The sequence below is a fragment of the Vicia villosa genome, linkage group LG6 (assembly GCF_029867415.1).
Source record: "Vicia villosa cultivar HV-30 ecotype Madison, WI linkage group LG6, Vvil1.0, whole genome shotgun sequence".
In the NCBI taxonomy this organism is placed as follows: domain Eukaryota; kingdom Viridiplantae; phylum Streptophyta; class Magnoliopsida; order Fabales; family Fabaceae; genus Vicia; species Vicia villosa.
The window spans coordinates 143,898,880-143,911,199 of record NC_081185.1 but is presented as its reverse complement, the minus strand read 5'-3'; the positions used below and the strand labels follow the sequence as shown (position 1 = coordinate 143,911,199).

Below are 12,320 nucleotides of genomic sequence, written 5' to 3'. Positions count from 1 at the left end.
TTAAAACATTTTCCTAACTTGTGTGGACAATGATAATTTCATTTGCTGTATATTTTGATTGGTGAGGGAGTTGTCCAATTTACACACACCAAGTATGTACCTGACTAATAATAGCTTACAACTTCAAACAAGCACCAAACTCTTAAACAAGTGTTTATCATTTGAGAGAAAAAGTAGCAGACAATTGCATGCAGTAGTTGGTCAATGAACACTCTCAAGTGGAAACCCTAGGTTGCTTGCATCCGTGCTCCGGTAAAAGGTTGCCAGCTGCAGCTCTTTTTGGTTTCAACTGCAATGAAAAATGGCCATATGCAACAGTTAGACCCTATATGGTCATGAGTTAAGTCTAACTCAATCCTACAAAATCGACTTATAAGGTGAGTATTGCTCCAACTTATAAACACATGTTCAGGTCATATAATATTCGATGTGAGACTCTTAACAACTTTCAAAACTAACCTTTTCCCGAGCATGCTGATAAATGTGCCTTAGAAGGATATTTTTGGCTTCAGTGTTTATCACTGTCAAGAATTTTCCACAAGTTAGCAAACCCTCAATTACAAAAACCTAAATAAATCAAAAGAATTAACCTGACAGAAAATTGGCAGAGCATACTGCAGTGAAAGAAAAAGAAGAAAACTACCATCGCAGCTAGCTAATAGGGTATGTTTGGTTTGAGGAAACATTTTATATTTTGAATTATTTTCCTCCAAATAATGATTTAGGGAAAAATGAATAACGAAAAATGCATATTTTCAAATAGATTATAAATCAAATAAGTAAAGCGAAACGTTACAGCAGAAGTGGAAGAAGAAGGTTCTTGTGACTACCTTGATCAGGCGGTGGAAGGGTCCTGCTGTGAGTAGGATGGTAAGTAGCTGGTGTCTTCTGCGTGAAAATAGAAGTTTCATTTCAACAAAGAAAATGAAAATGTATGAATAGGTGATCCCATTATTCGCGTCTTGGATTGAAAAAAAAGTAGGGAAAAACTGTGATCCATTTAGTATGTTTGACTTCAAGGTCAAATCTTTCATCTTTAAGTTTTCTAGGCAAATACAATTGATTAGAGGAGCATATTTTATATCCCTCAGCAAAGATATAAATGTATCCAAAGATCTCAATTTGCAAAAAGCTCACAGTTCATTATATGACTAATAATGTCATTTGCTAGTAATGTGTGAAGCAAATATTTAGAAAAGACAATGGCAACTATAATCATCAGATCATAAAATCTGAAAACAACCTATTTGTGGCAGGGTATCATGAAGATTGATATGACTGAAAGTCATGGGGAGATTTTTTTTAGATAGAAAAGAAAATTAAGTATAATTCTAGTTTGTCAACTAACTAGCCCAAAAGGAAGAATTAGAATTTTTTTCTAATAGGAGATCGGAATACTTTTCCTTGAAGATGGAAAATTTGTCTACCAGAAAATAGAAGCAAAACTCGTTATTGAAGAATTTGTCTAAGCAACAATGTTGGAAAAGAAAGCCAAATTTAATAGTATTATTTTTAGAATGAAACGAAAAGAAACTAAGGAAAGAAATATCATTCCATGCCGTGTGTTTGGTTATGCGGGTGAAGAAAATTGATTTTGATTGAAAGAATTTTGTAAAATTGATTATGGCTAAAAATGAGTTGAAGGTAAAGTGATTTATGTATGGATAAATTCTTGCAAAATTGAGTTGAACCAAATATTTCAGTGTAAAAATCACATTAAGCCTCAAAAGCTACAAATTCTAGCTTCAAGTAAAATCAATTTTGGAAAGCAGAATCAACTCTACTCGAGAGTAAACAAACATGTTCGAGTCGATTCTACACACCCAGGATCAATTCTAAATGCTCCAATGAAAAAGATATCTTCCTAGAGAGGATGATCTACATATATAACAATTATGCTAACGAGTTCAACCTCGGGCCAACAACAAACTGCACCACATTGTTATTCTGTTATGAATTTCAATCATCCAAGTAGCTTGGAAAAACAAATCAAACTTAAATTCCTAAAGACTGCAACTAAATTTTTTTTATCTCAATCTCTACCAAGTAAAGATTGAAGAAATGTTCTCAAAATTGAATGGTGTGATTCAATTATGTAGTATGTTCCACAAAGACAGCAATATTGTCTATTATGGATTGCAGAAAATAGTCGTTTGTTCAAATTCTGCTATGCAACAAAGCTATTAGCCGCTATTTAACAACATTTTATATTGAATAGTATATAGATAGACAATAGCAATTTGTTCAAATTCCATAATGTGTGAGCTATAGCCGCTATTTAACAACACGGAGCATAAGGGAGAAGAATAAGAGTATTACTATGCATGTGTATTACTAGGTTAATCCTAACTCTTAACAAACTAAAAGAAGATATGATCTAGACGATTAGCAACTAAATTTGTGCTAAAATAAGGCAAATCTCATTTCACTGAACTTTCAACCTAGGTAAATGTAAACATAAAGAAGAAATCTGAAAAACACAGGAACGGATCTACCTAATCGGAAAGATACAGTATAAATTTGAATACTTGAATAAACTCTATCATGATTTTCAGATGACTACAGTTTTATATACTTACAGAAGAACTAGAAGGATCTGAAGGTCGAATCTGACTGAAATTGTGAGGGTTATAAGATGGCAAATTACCAAGCACAGAATCCATATAGTGGTACCTATTTACTCCAAATTTCAAAAGGCACAAAACAAATCAAAAGAGTGAGAAAACAAAATGATAACAGTAACACACAGCAACTAAGAAAAAAAATTGAATTTTCATTGAATAATCTGAGTTGGAGAATTATTCATATTATAAAAAAAATAAGAATATAGAAAATCCCCTAAATTTAGAGAGAGATTGAACTAGAACATCACCAAGAAAATTCACAACAATAATCTACAAAGAGTAAATGTTCCAACAAATTGCAAAATGAAATCATGAATTTCAGATGAAATTACCTTTTTTTTATCTTTCTCCGATAGTAATTATCAGACTGGAAGTTTTCCAGAAATAAGAAAAAGATGAAAACTCTGAATTTGTCTGAGCCAGCTATGTTAGCTACTGGAATTACTAGTCTCGTTTTTAGATGGTAGATTATTCATACCACGCAATTCAAGAACAGAAAAACACTTGACTACATAAAGACTAAAATATCCCTCCTACGGTAGTACTCCCTCGGTCTTTTTATTAAATAAGAATTTTTGATGTATTTGGTCTATATATGTATTAGATACATTAATCATTGAATGAATTTAAAGAGTGAATTTTATCTTATAATAATGAATAGATGATTGATGTATTTGATCTATATATGTACTAAATTCATTAATCATTGAATAAATTTAAAAAGTGAATTTTTTCCTATAATAAGAGTAAGAGGGTGAGAGAGTAATAATAATAATGTAAAATGTTGTACAAAAGAATTATATATGTCTATTTGTAAAAGCTCCAAAATAGAAAACCTAATTTTTTTGGGTACTTAATAATTTTGTAAAGATTTTATGGAATTTTTTTGGGTACTTAATAACTAAGTATTTTAAGAAAATTAGTAAACTAGTCCTACTAATATTCCTATATAATCTATTCATGACTCAGTATCATTATAATTTTAATATTATAAAACTAAAAAAAATGTGGAACTTATTCTTGTATGAATACCTCTAGTGTGGTGGAATGGCGTAGACTTGCACGGTTAGCACTTCAATGGTCAAGTCACTGAAGTATTCGAGAAGTGATCTAAAGTAAAAGTGGAAAAGATATCTGAAATGGGCGCATATATAGCTTATATAGGGTAAGTGGTTAAAAATGCTTCTGTTTAACTTGGAGTGTTGTGAGGATCATTGTTCAATTGGATCTGACAACGAAAGATAGATTGTAGTCGGGATTGTGTGCTTCGTGCTTTGGTGAGGTCTTACTTGTTATTATTTGTTGTCTGCACTTTTCGTATTAGGTCTTGTGATTGGACCTTTATTCATAGGGTTTGTTAACGATCCAGGATGGTTGTCCTAAAAGCCCTTGTAACTACTTGTTGAAGTGAAGAATGTGTGGTTCGGACTACCGTTGATGTCTTTCGGCTTTTCGAGCAGTCTTTCGTTAAGGAAAGCATAAAAGTTTGAGAGGAAGATAGTTGGATTAAGAACACATGTATTAAATGCTCTTCCCATAACTGTCACATTTTTTTAGACGAACTTGACACATGGTTCTAGGCCAGACAATGATTATGGCCCATTTTTATAGGGTACCTAAGTGTTTGAGTAGATTGAGACGAGATCGTGATCGTTGGTTGCAAGGTTGTTGTTTTTGGCGCTATCCAACGTTGATCATGTGACAATTGTACCAAGAATGTATATTAGGGGTTAAAGGGTAACTTTTCCTCTTTTCGCCACTCTCGAGGCCTGAGATTCTTTCTTCACTTTTTTGCAGCTATTTATAGTTTTTGCAAATATTTCATGTCAATCATTGTTCTGACGCCTTTATGATACCTTTTTGATGGCTTTTACTCAATACTTCAAAAAAGTATATACAATGACGCCCATTTTACTGCGGTTCTTTGAAGGACCATGGTGAATTCTCTTAAATCAGGCGCCATCATTTTTATTTATTTATTAATTAAAAATAGTTTACATATTATCACGGTTGGATAAAGAAATTATGGTGAAAGTTCCTAAAGTTCATGGATTTGAATCTCAGCCCCAACAAACTTGTGATTCCTTTAGGCTATGTTTGGGAGTTTGGAGGGGAAGGGAGGGGAGGGCTTTGGAAAATAGGAAGAATTTGGTGAAAAAGATAAAAAGATTTTGAGTAGGAGGGTTTTGGAGGGTTTGAGTTTATTCATAATACCAAAAACCCCATATAATGGGGGAACTAAAAAATTGTATTGAATGAGGGTTTTGGAGGGTTTTGAAGGGCTTACATAAATTTTTCAAATATCTTTTAGGTTGTTATAGTATTCTGAAAATTAAAAATTTAGTAATAATAATGACTCTTTTATCATTCTAAACAAAATCATTTTTTCAAAAAATGTCAAACATTTTCCTATATTTTTTTAAAATTTTGTTTTTGGAAGTCTTCCCCTCCCATCCCCTCCAAACTCTCAAACATAGCCTTAATATTATACAGACGTCTTTCTTTTTAAATTAAATACAAATGTGGTTTCACTACGGTTGATTATTCCAAACGTGATGATGTCATTTACCTTTTTTTTATTTTTATAGTGGCGTGAATCTTTTTTATTTATCTCAAAATATCTCATATGTGATATATTTAAACCAACCACTGTGATATATTTTACTTTTTATTTTTAAATGGTTAAAACTGACGGTTTTTGTAAACTTTTATTAAATAAATTAGATATCATCGTGATTGGTTTAATCGACCATGGTGAAATGTTTTATTCAAAAATAAGAAACTCGGCTTAACTTGTCTATTTAATTGTCATTTTTTCATTTCATCGCTGAGAACTATTTGAACTCTAACACGTTTGGCGTGAGAAACCATTTGAACCCTAACAATGTTATCATCTCCATTAACGAAATGAAACACACACATCGTTATAGGCTTAACATATAAAGTCAGCATTATTGTTCTTGGCTTAACGTGGAAAAAAGTCATCACTATTGTTCTTGGCTTATCGTGCAAAGAAACAAAAAACACAAGAAACACAAAGGAGGAATATGAAGAATCTTACAAGAAAGGAGGACAAAACTCGCAATATTTAGCTCTTTTACGTATTCATCATGTTTCCTGTACGTAAACTTTTTACCATGCATGTACAGTAAAATATCGATCCTGAATGTTGTTGTTGTTGTTGTTAGTTTTTATGTTGTTGTTGTTTATGTTATTGATGTTAAATTTTTAAGTTCTTGTTGTTTATGTTTATGTTGTTGATGTTTGTAGCGGGGATAATCTGAGATCGAAGCCATTATATTGACTCGACTCAATATTTCAGTGAAAGTCGCCACCGCGCTTTATTGTTTCCAAAGGAAATGGGAAAAGAACGAAAAAACCCAAAGTTTGTTTTTAAAACAAAAGAGATCTTAGGTACGGGTGTTGATTATACAAGGGGAAGGTTTTAAGCACCCCTCATATCTGTGGTACTCCACAGGAACCTTTTTGAAAATCTGTGTCGTGTGTGCTAAAAAGAGTTTGTTTATTTTTAAAATAAGCTCGGCAAGACATTAAGTCTTGTGCCTACATACCTCCTCGGTGCAATGGAGAAGTCAGAGCTAATGTAGTTCCGCTTAAAAGGGAAAAACGTTTTAAAAACGAATAAACACTTTATCGTCGTCGGAGATAAATACTCAGCCATTGATCTTGAGCATGAGAACAAATGAATTCTTTGCATCGCAAATGAAAGAAGGGCTCCAACTCGGATAAAATCAACGAGTATGCCACTGGCTCTCTCACGCGGAAAAGATCTCATTATATCAATCAATTTCAAAATCGTGGGGTATCGCCACTCGTTTCAACAACTAGTCGTGTCTAAACTTTTGAAGAAAAGGCCACTAAGGGCAAAAGGTATTTTTAAAGAAAAGGTTTTGAAAAGGTTGCAAACATAAGAAGGTTTTGTAAAAAGAGAGAAGATTTTGAAAATTGAAGAAGGGGAGGAGATGAAGAGGCTATCCTATTGCGTAAAATAAAAGCTAAGGAAAAGAACGGTCTAACCGAAATAAGAAGCCAACACTTGACATTATGAGTCAAGGTAGATTTCCCATCCTTTGGAATATCGACACTAAACCAAAACATTATCACTTGGGGATCCAGATGAACTTATTGAGTTTAGCACAACTTTGCATTAAGCACATTAAAATTCTGACGAAAATCGGGCAGAGTAACGGCTGTTTTCGGGTAAAATCCTTATCTCAATGCCTTGGAATTAACCATCAAGGACTTTCAAGGAAATACCTGCATACACAAATAGACAACAATCCAATGCCAGACAGACAGAATAAGAGCAGAGTAACAACAGAATAAGGGTCCAGAGGTACTAAGTCCATAAGTCCAGATCTCCATAATGCTCGGGATAGTAACCAATAGTCCGAAAGAGAGCCTTAAGCGTTTTTTAGATTTTTGTTATTTATTAGTGTTTTAGCATAAAAGTAAAGTATGGTCCAAGTGGACAAAAGAAAAATAGCGGAAGCATAAACATATGTCCAAATGGACAAAGAGAAAATAGCGGAATATAAACGTCCAAATGGACAAAGAGAAAATAGCGGAATGTAAATATGATGAAATGATAAAATAAAGCGATAAAGCGAGAAATATAAAGAGCGACATAATAAATTGCGGAAATTAAAGTCAATTGTTAGATGTTAAAGATAACCATCTTGAAACTTGTCAAGTATGTTATCAAAGTTAGTAATAAAGATCGATGGTGAGTGAAGGATGTTCTCGGATTTAAATTCAATGGACATTTATCAGAAGCTTGATAAAATCATAGCAACTACACGATAAACTTCCATAAGTCATAAATCAACCGCATACAATTCTCTTCCATGTTTGATGTTTTTTTATTCGGGACACGAAATATTACGCTCTGTTAAGCAGATCGCCAAGTGATTTATGTAGAAATTACCCTACAACGAGGCCGGTCAAAACTTTATGTGCTAATGCATGCGAGAGAAGCGATATGTAGATCACTCTCCGAAAGCAATACCGCACGAAAAGAAAATAGGTAGCGATCTAGTCTTTACCAAGAATCCATAAGAATTCTCAAGGTATTAAGACTTTCATCGATCAAAAGAAAAAGAAGGAGAAGAAGAAGATAAAAATGCATAAAGATAATAAACTCACACTATCATTAATATCATTCATCTAATATTATGGATTTGGTCATTTCAAACCTATCAACATCCTAGATCCAATGATATTAATGAAGTGGAGGAAGAAGGAAGGTAAAACAAGCATAAAAAAGGCAAAAAAAAGCATTTTGCCTCACTGGAAATCGATTTACCTCTGTAGGAAATCGATTTCCTGAGTGCAGAGTTCAAAATTGGCATAAAAACAAGGTGGAAATCGATTTCCTACAGAGGGAAATCGATTTCCTGCATGCAACTTTCAAAAAATCAGCATTAGGAAGCATAAAACTTGACTTAAGCAAACATACAAACACCTTATGATCACATATCCATTGGAGCACGAATTTTCCATCAAATCACCATCAAATAGGACCAATATAGCATCAAAGATGCATTGAACACAAGCAACAAAGATCTACATCTTAGAGTTTAGGAATTTACCAATTTTTGAATCAAATTGTTGAAGTAGCTTCAAGAACAAGCACAAAGTGTATAGATCCTTCAAAATTTGAGATGAGCAAACAAAGAAAAGAGTGAAATGTAGGAGGTTTAGTTCAAAACTAGTGAGATTCAATGTAAATCTCACTAATTCTATGAGAATGAACTTTGGGTGAGGGTTTTGGAAAGGGTGAGAAATGAATTTGCAAGCACTTTTTTGGCTCTCCAAGCTTGAGAAATGAGGGAGTAGAGACCTCTATTTATAGGATGGGAGCAAGAGTAGTGGCAACTTGGTCTTTTTTCTTTTGGTTAATTAACTCGTGTTTAATTGGTGTTTAAATGGTATTTAAATGGTAAAAATGGTAAAATGGGGTTAAAAAAGGTTCAATGAAGGGAATTAATTTTGATGAGGTGGAAAATTGGTAAAATGACAAAAATGATCAAAGAAAATTGGTGCCAAAATGATGTCATGCTTCCCTCCTTATATTTTTTGAATTTCGCCCCAGGGAAATCGATTTCCCTCATGGGTAAATCGATTTCCATAGTGAAATCTTCAAAAATCTGTTTTCTTGCGCTGTTTTGATTTCTGCCCGATCTTTTACGTGTAAAATATGAACAAAAGAGACAAAATACATATTTTTGGATTTTGGTTAGTATAAAACAAATAAAAAACAAAAAGTTCTTGATGATTCCTCTCAAAGACAAACTGATACCTCAAGATTGTGATCTTGATTGATGATTGAAATGCAAATGATGTATGATCTTAAGGTCAAAAATTGGGGTATGACAATGTTGAATGTTTATGTTCTTGTTGTTTATGTTTATGTTGTTGATGTTGAACTTTTATGTTGTTGTTGTTCATGAATGTTTATGTTGTTGTTGTTGTTTTGTTGTTGTTCTTTATATTGTTGTTCTTTATATTGTTGTTATTGAATGTGTATTAGACACATTTATATTCATGGTTACATGGGGAAATAGTATTATAGGGCTAGATGAAAGAGTTGGATTCGATCAAGTGGTTATAGTTGAAGATGAAAGAGTTGTTGTTTATGATATTGTTGTTGAATGTATATGAGACATATTTGTATTCATAGTTGTGGAAATAGTATTATAAGATTATATGAAAGAGTTGGATTTAATCAAGTGGTTCTAGTTGAAGATGAAAGAGTTGTTGTTTATGTTGTTGTCATTTATGTTATTGTTGTTGAATGTGTATGAGACACATTTATATTCATGGGTGCGGAAATAGTATTATAAGGTTAGATGAAAGAGTTGGATTTGATCAAGTGGTTTTAGTTGAAGATGAAAAGTTGTTATTTATGTTATTGTTGTTGAATGTGCACGAGACATATTTGTTACGTTGTCGTATGCTTTTGTTAAGATTGGTTTAATCTTTTGCTGTTGTTTTTGAAAATATATGGACTATTCATCTAGCGATAAAACTCATACAAATGAAACTCGTACAAATGAATCTCAAACTATAGTGGAAAAAAAGAGGTGCTACAATGATAACTAAATTAACAAAAGTCTGTAACTCGGGTAACGGGTTGTTGATCGAGTGTAATGTCATAACTTGGATGTGTAATGGTGATAATTCTTCACTTTTTGGAAATTATGTTGCGTTCCTTGGATGTAGCAAAGTGAATATTTTGATAAATTATTGGACCCAAGTAACACAAAATATGAAAGAAAGCATATGGACAGACGTTAAGGTGTTAATTTTAATTTATATATGATTTGATAGTATATTTATAACTACTAATACATACTTATTAATGTAAGTGTAGTCGACTTTTGAGTTTATTGATGATGATAAGTTGAAGAAAAAATGGATCACTTATGCTAGTGAGCGTTGTAGGGGCTTTAAGTCACAACTCACGTGTGACTACATTACAAATCCTAAGGCTGATCTTGAACATCCTACTGTGAAATATAATTTTATTGGCAAGAAGGTTTGAGAAAAGTTTGTGAAGTTTCATAGTTCTGTTGATTTCTTGGTTAGTAGTAATATTCTTTTCTGATAATTTTATGCTTATGTTTTATAGATACAATCATGCAAATTAATATTCTCACTATGTTTATAACAGGTTAAAGTGAATCCGGAAAGTTAAATAAGGCAAAAAAACAAATACCCCCATAGATTATCTCGTACGGGTTACAGGAAACTTGAGGAAATGGATTAATGAAAAAAAGAGAACAAATGGGAGATAAGGACTCCACGAGTTGCGATCGCAGCCCATCTCCATCATCACAACATGATAACTACAAGAGGGCTCAACAAAGATCAACTGGAGATTTTACTTCAAATGCCTCATGAGCATAAAAACAATAGCAACAAATAGAAGAGAAAAAATGGCAACAATGTTTTAATAGCAACAAATGAAGACACTTGCATAAAAAATAATTATAAGAGAAAATAATTTGGGATGAATAAAAGGCGAGGAGTGTGTACCTTTATATAGCATTTTTCTAAGATATTTATGGCATTAAAATCAATTAAAATCATATTGATTTGCCCAAGAAGAGATTGATTTGCAAATATTTTCAAAACAAACTCTCTAATCGATTAGAACCTTGGTTAGTCCATTAGATCTTATAAAAATTTGAATTTCACCATTTTCAATTAGATGAATTGATTTGATAGAGTTTTGGAGAAGAAATAATCATTGGCCTGATTTATCTCTTCTTAAATTGATGAAGATTTGAGAGAGAAAAAAGATTTAATTGATTAGGTCTTTAGGGTTAATCGATAAGATGTCGCAAAATTTAAAGGCAAAATACCCATTTTGGTCCCTTAACTATATCCCAAGGTCCATTTTGGTCCCTTATCTCTAAAAAGTGTCAAAGTGGTACTTTAATTGTTTAAAAAGGATCACGTTTGTCCTTTTTGTCAGCTCCGTTAGTCAAAGTCAAAGGAATGGCACATGTGGCATACATGTGGCAGACACATGTTTATTTTAATTTCCAGGTGATTTATTTTAATTGCCAGATGGATAATTTTGTCTGAGAAATAAAATAGAAAGGGGAAATGAAATAGAAACTTCATTTTGTCTTTGTTGGTTCTTGGAGGAAACCCTATCACAGCTGCCATTGACGAATCTCCAAGCTCAAGTTGCTGCGAACGAAGACGAAGACGACATTCAAGGTGAAAGCGAAGACGAAGACGACATCAGAGGTAAGTTTATGCATCTGTATTAGTAACGTAGTTAGGTCTGATACTCTATTTTGTTTTTAATTTCATGTTTCTGAAATCTATGTTCTCCGCATCTATCTAGGGCATAGTCTGAAATGGATGAATATCTAAAAATTACAATTCACCATAGTGGTGAATTTGCTAGTGAGGACTTGAGTGTGTACGTAGGAGGTCAGATTGCTAAACTGAGAGTAGATGCTGATAAGTGGAGTTTTTTTGAGCTGTTAGGTAGTATCAAGGAACTAGGTTATCCATCCATAGAAAACATATATTATAAGGATCCAACTGTTGGGATGAATCTGTTGGTAGATGACAGAGGGGCATTAGAGATTGCTGATTTATATAGGGTTCATCTTAGTGTTGAAGTATTTATTAAGCACACATTGTCCCAGACTGTTTTTGTTGATGAGACTGAAGTTGTGTTGGATGAGATTCCACTTAATGAGATAATAGATGAGGCAGAAGCAGAGATTGAGGAGATGATGAAGGAATTTGATGTGAGGTCCAATGATGTAACACATGATGATGTGAGGAACAATGATGTAACATAAGATGATGTGAGGACCAATGATGTAACACAAGATAGAGTGAGGACCAATGATGTATCACAAGATGAGATGAGGAACAATGATGTAACACAAGATGATGTGAAGACCAATGATGATAATGCAGTAGGAGCTGATAATGGACCTGTGGGTGGTGAGGTTGATGATGATGTAAGTGACTGATGATGATAGTTCTGATGATAGCAACTTCGAGTATGATAGTGCAATGGAGATAGTATTTGATGATGACTCTGATGATTATGGTACTGAATTGGAAGAGGAAGAGGGAAACCTACTGGACTATGATATTAAAGATAATGAACAAATGAAAAGAAAAAAAGGTAAATAA

At 33.0% G+C, this 12,320-nt stretch overlaps 1 protein-coding gene across 4 annotated transcripts; it reads right to left on the bottom strand.

Annotated features, from left to right (window-relative positions):
* On the bottom strand, nucleotides 1–3,111 carry LOC131610322 (DET1- and DDB1-associated protein 1). Of its 4 annotated transcripts, none has more exons than XM_058882235.1 (5): nucleotides 2,957–3,111; nucleotides 2,580–2,673; nucleotides 831–885; nucleotides 460–521; nucleotides 1–289 (listed from the first exon to the last, which is right to left on the bottom strand). In XM_058882235.1, exons 2-5 carry the CDS (start codon nucleotides 2,661–2,663, stop codon nucleotides 215–217), a joined length of 276 nt encoding a protein of 91 aa, XP_058738218.1. In that variant the 5' UTR covers nucleotides 2,664–2,673; nucleotides 2,957–3,111; the 3' UTR covers nucleotides 1–214. The 4 variants fall into 4 exon arrangements, with proteins under 4 accessions (XP_058738218.1, XP_058738216.1, XP_058738219.1 ...); XM_058882233.1 differs by having other exon boundaries at nucleotides 831–888; nucleotides 2,957–3,110; XM_058882236.1 differs by having other exon boundaries at nucleotides 2,580–2,680; nucleotides 2,957–3,108.
* Nucleotides 3,112–12,320: the final 9,209 nt, after the last annotated feature.

What these genes read in the sequence shown, in the direction of transcription:
- LOC131610322 (XM_058882233.1), bottom strand. Translation starts at nt 2,663, where the DNA reads ATGGATTCTGTGCTTGGTAATTTGCCATCTTATAACCCTCACAATTTC. An exon ending in CCTTCCACCGCCTGATCAAG is followed by an intron (nt 522 to 830) that starts GTAGTCACAAGA and finishes AATTCTTGACAG; the next exon opens with TGATAAACACTGAAGCCAAA. An exon ending in ATCAGCATGCTCGGGAAAAG is followed by an intron (nt 290 to 459) that starts GTTAGTTTTGAA and finishes TTTTCATTGCAG; the next exon opens with TTGAAACCAAAAAGAGCTGC.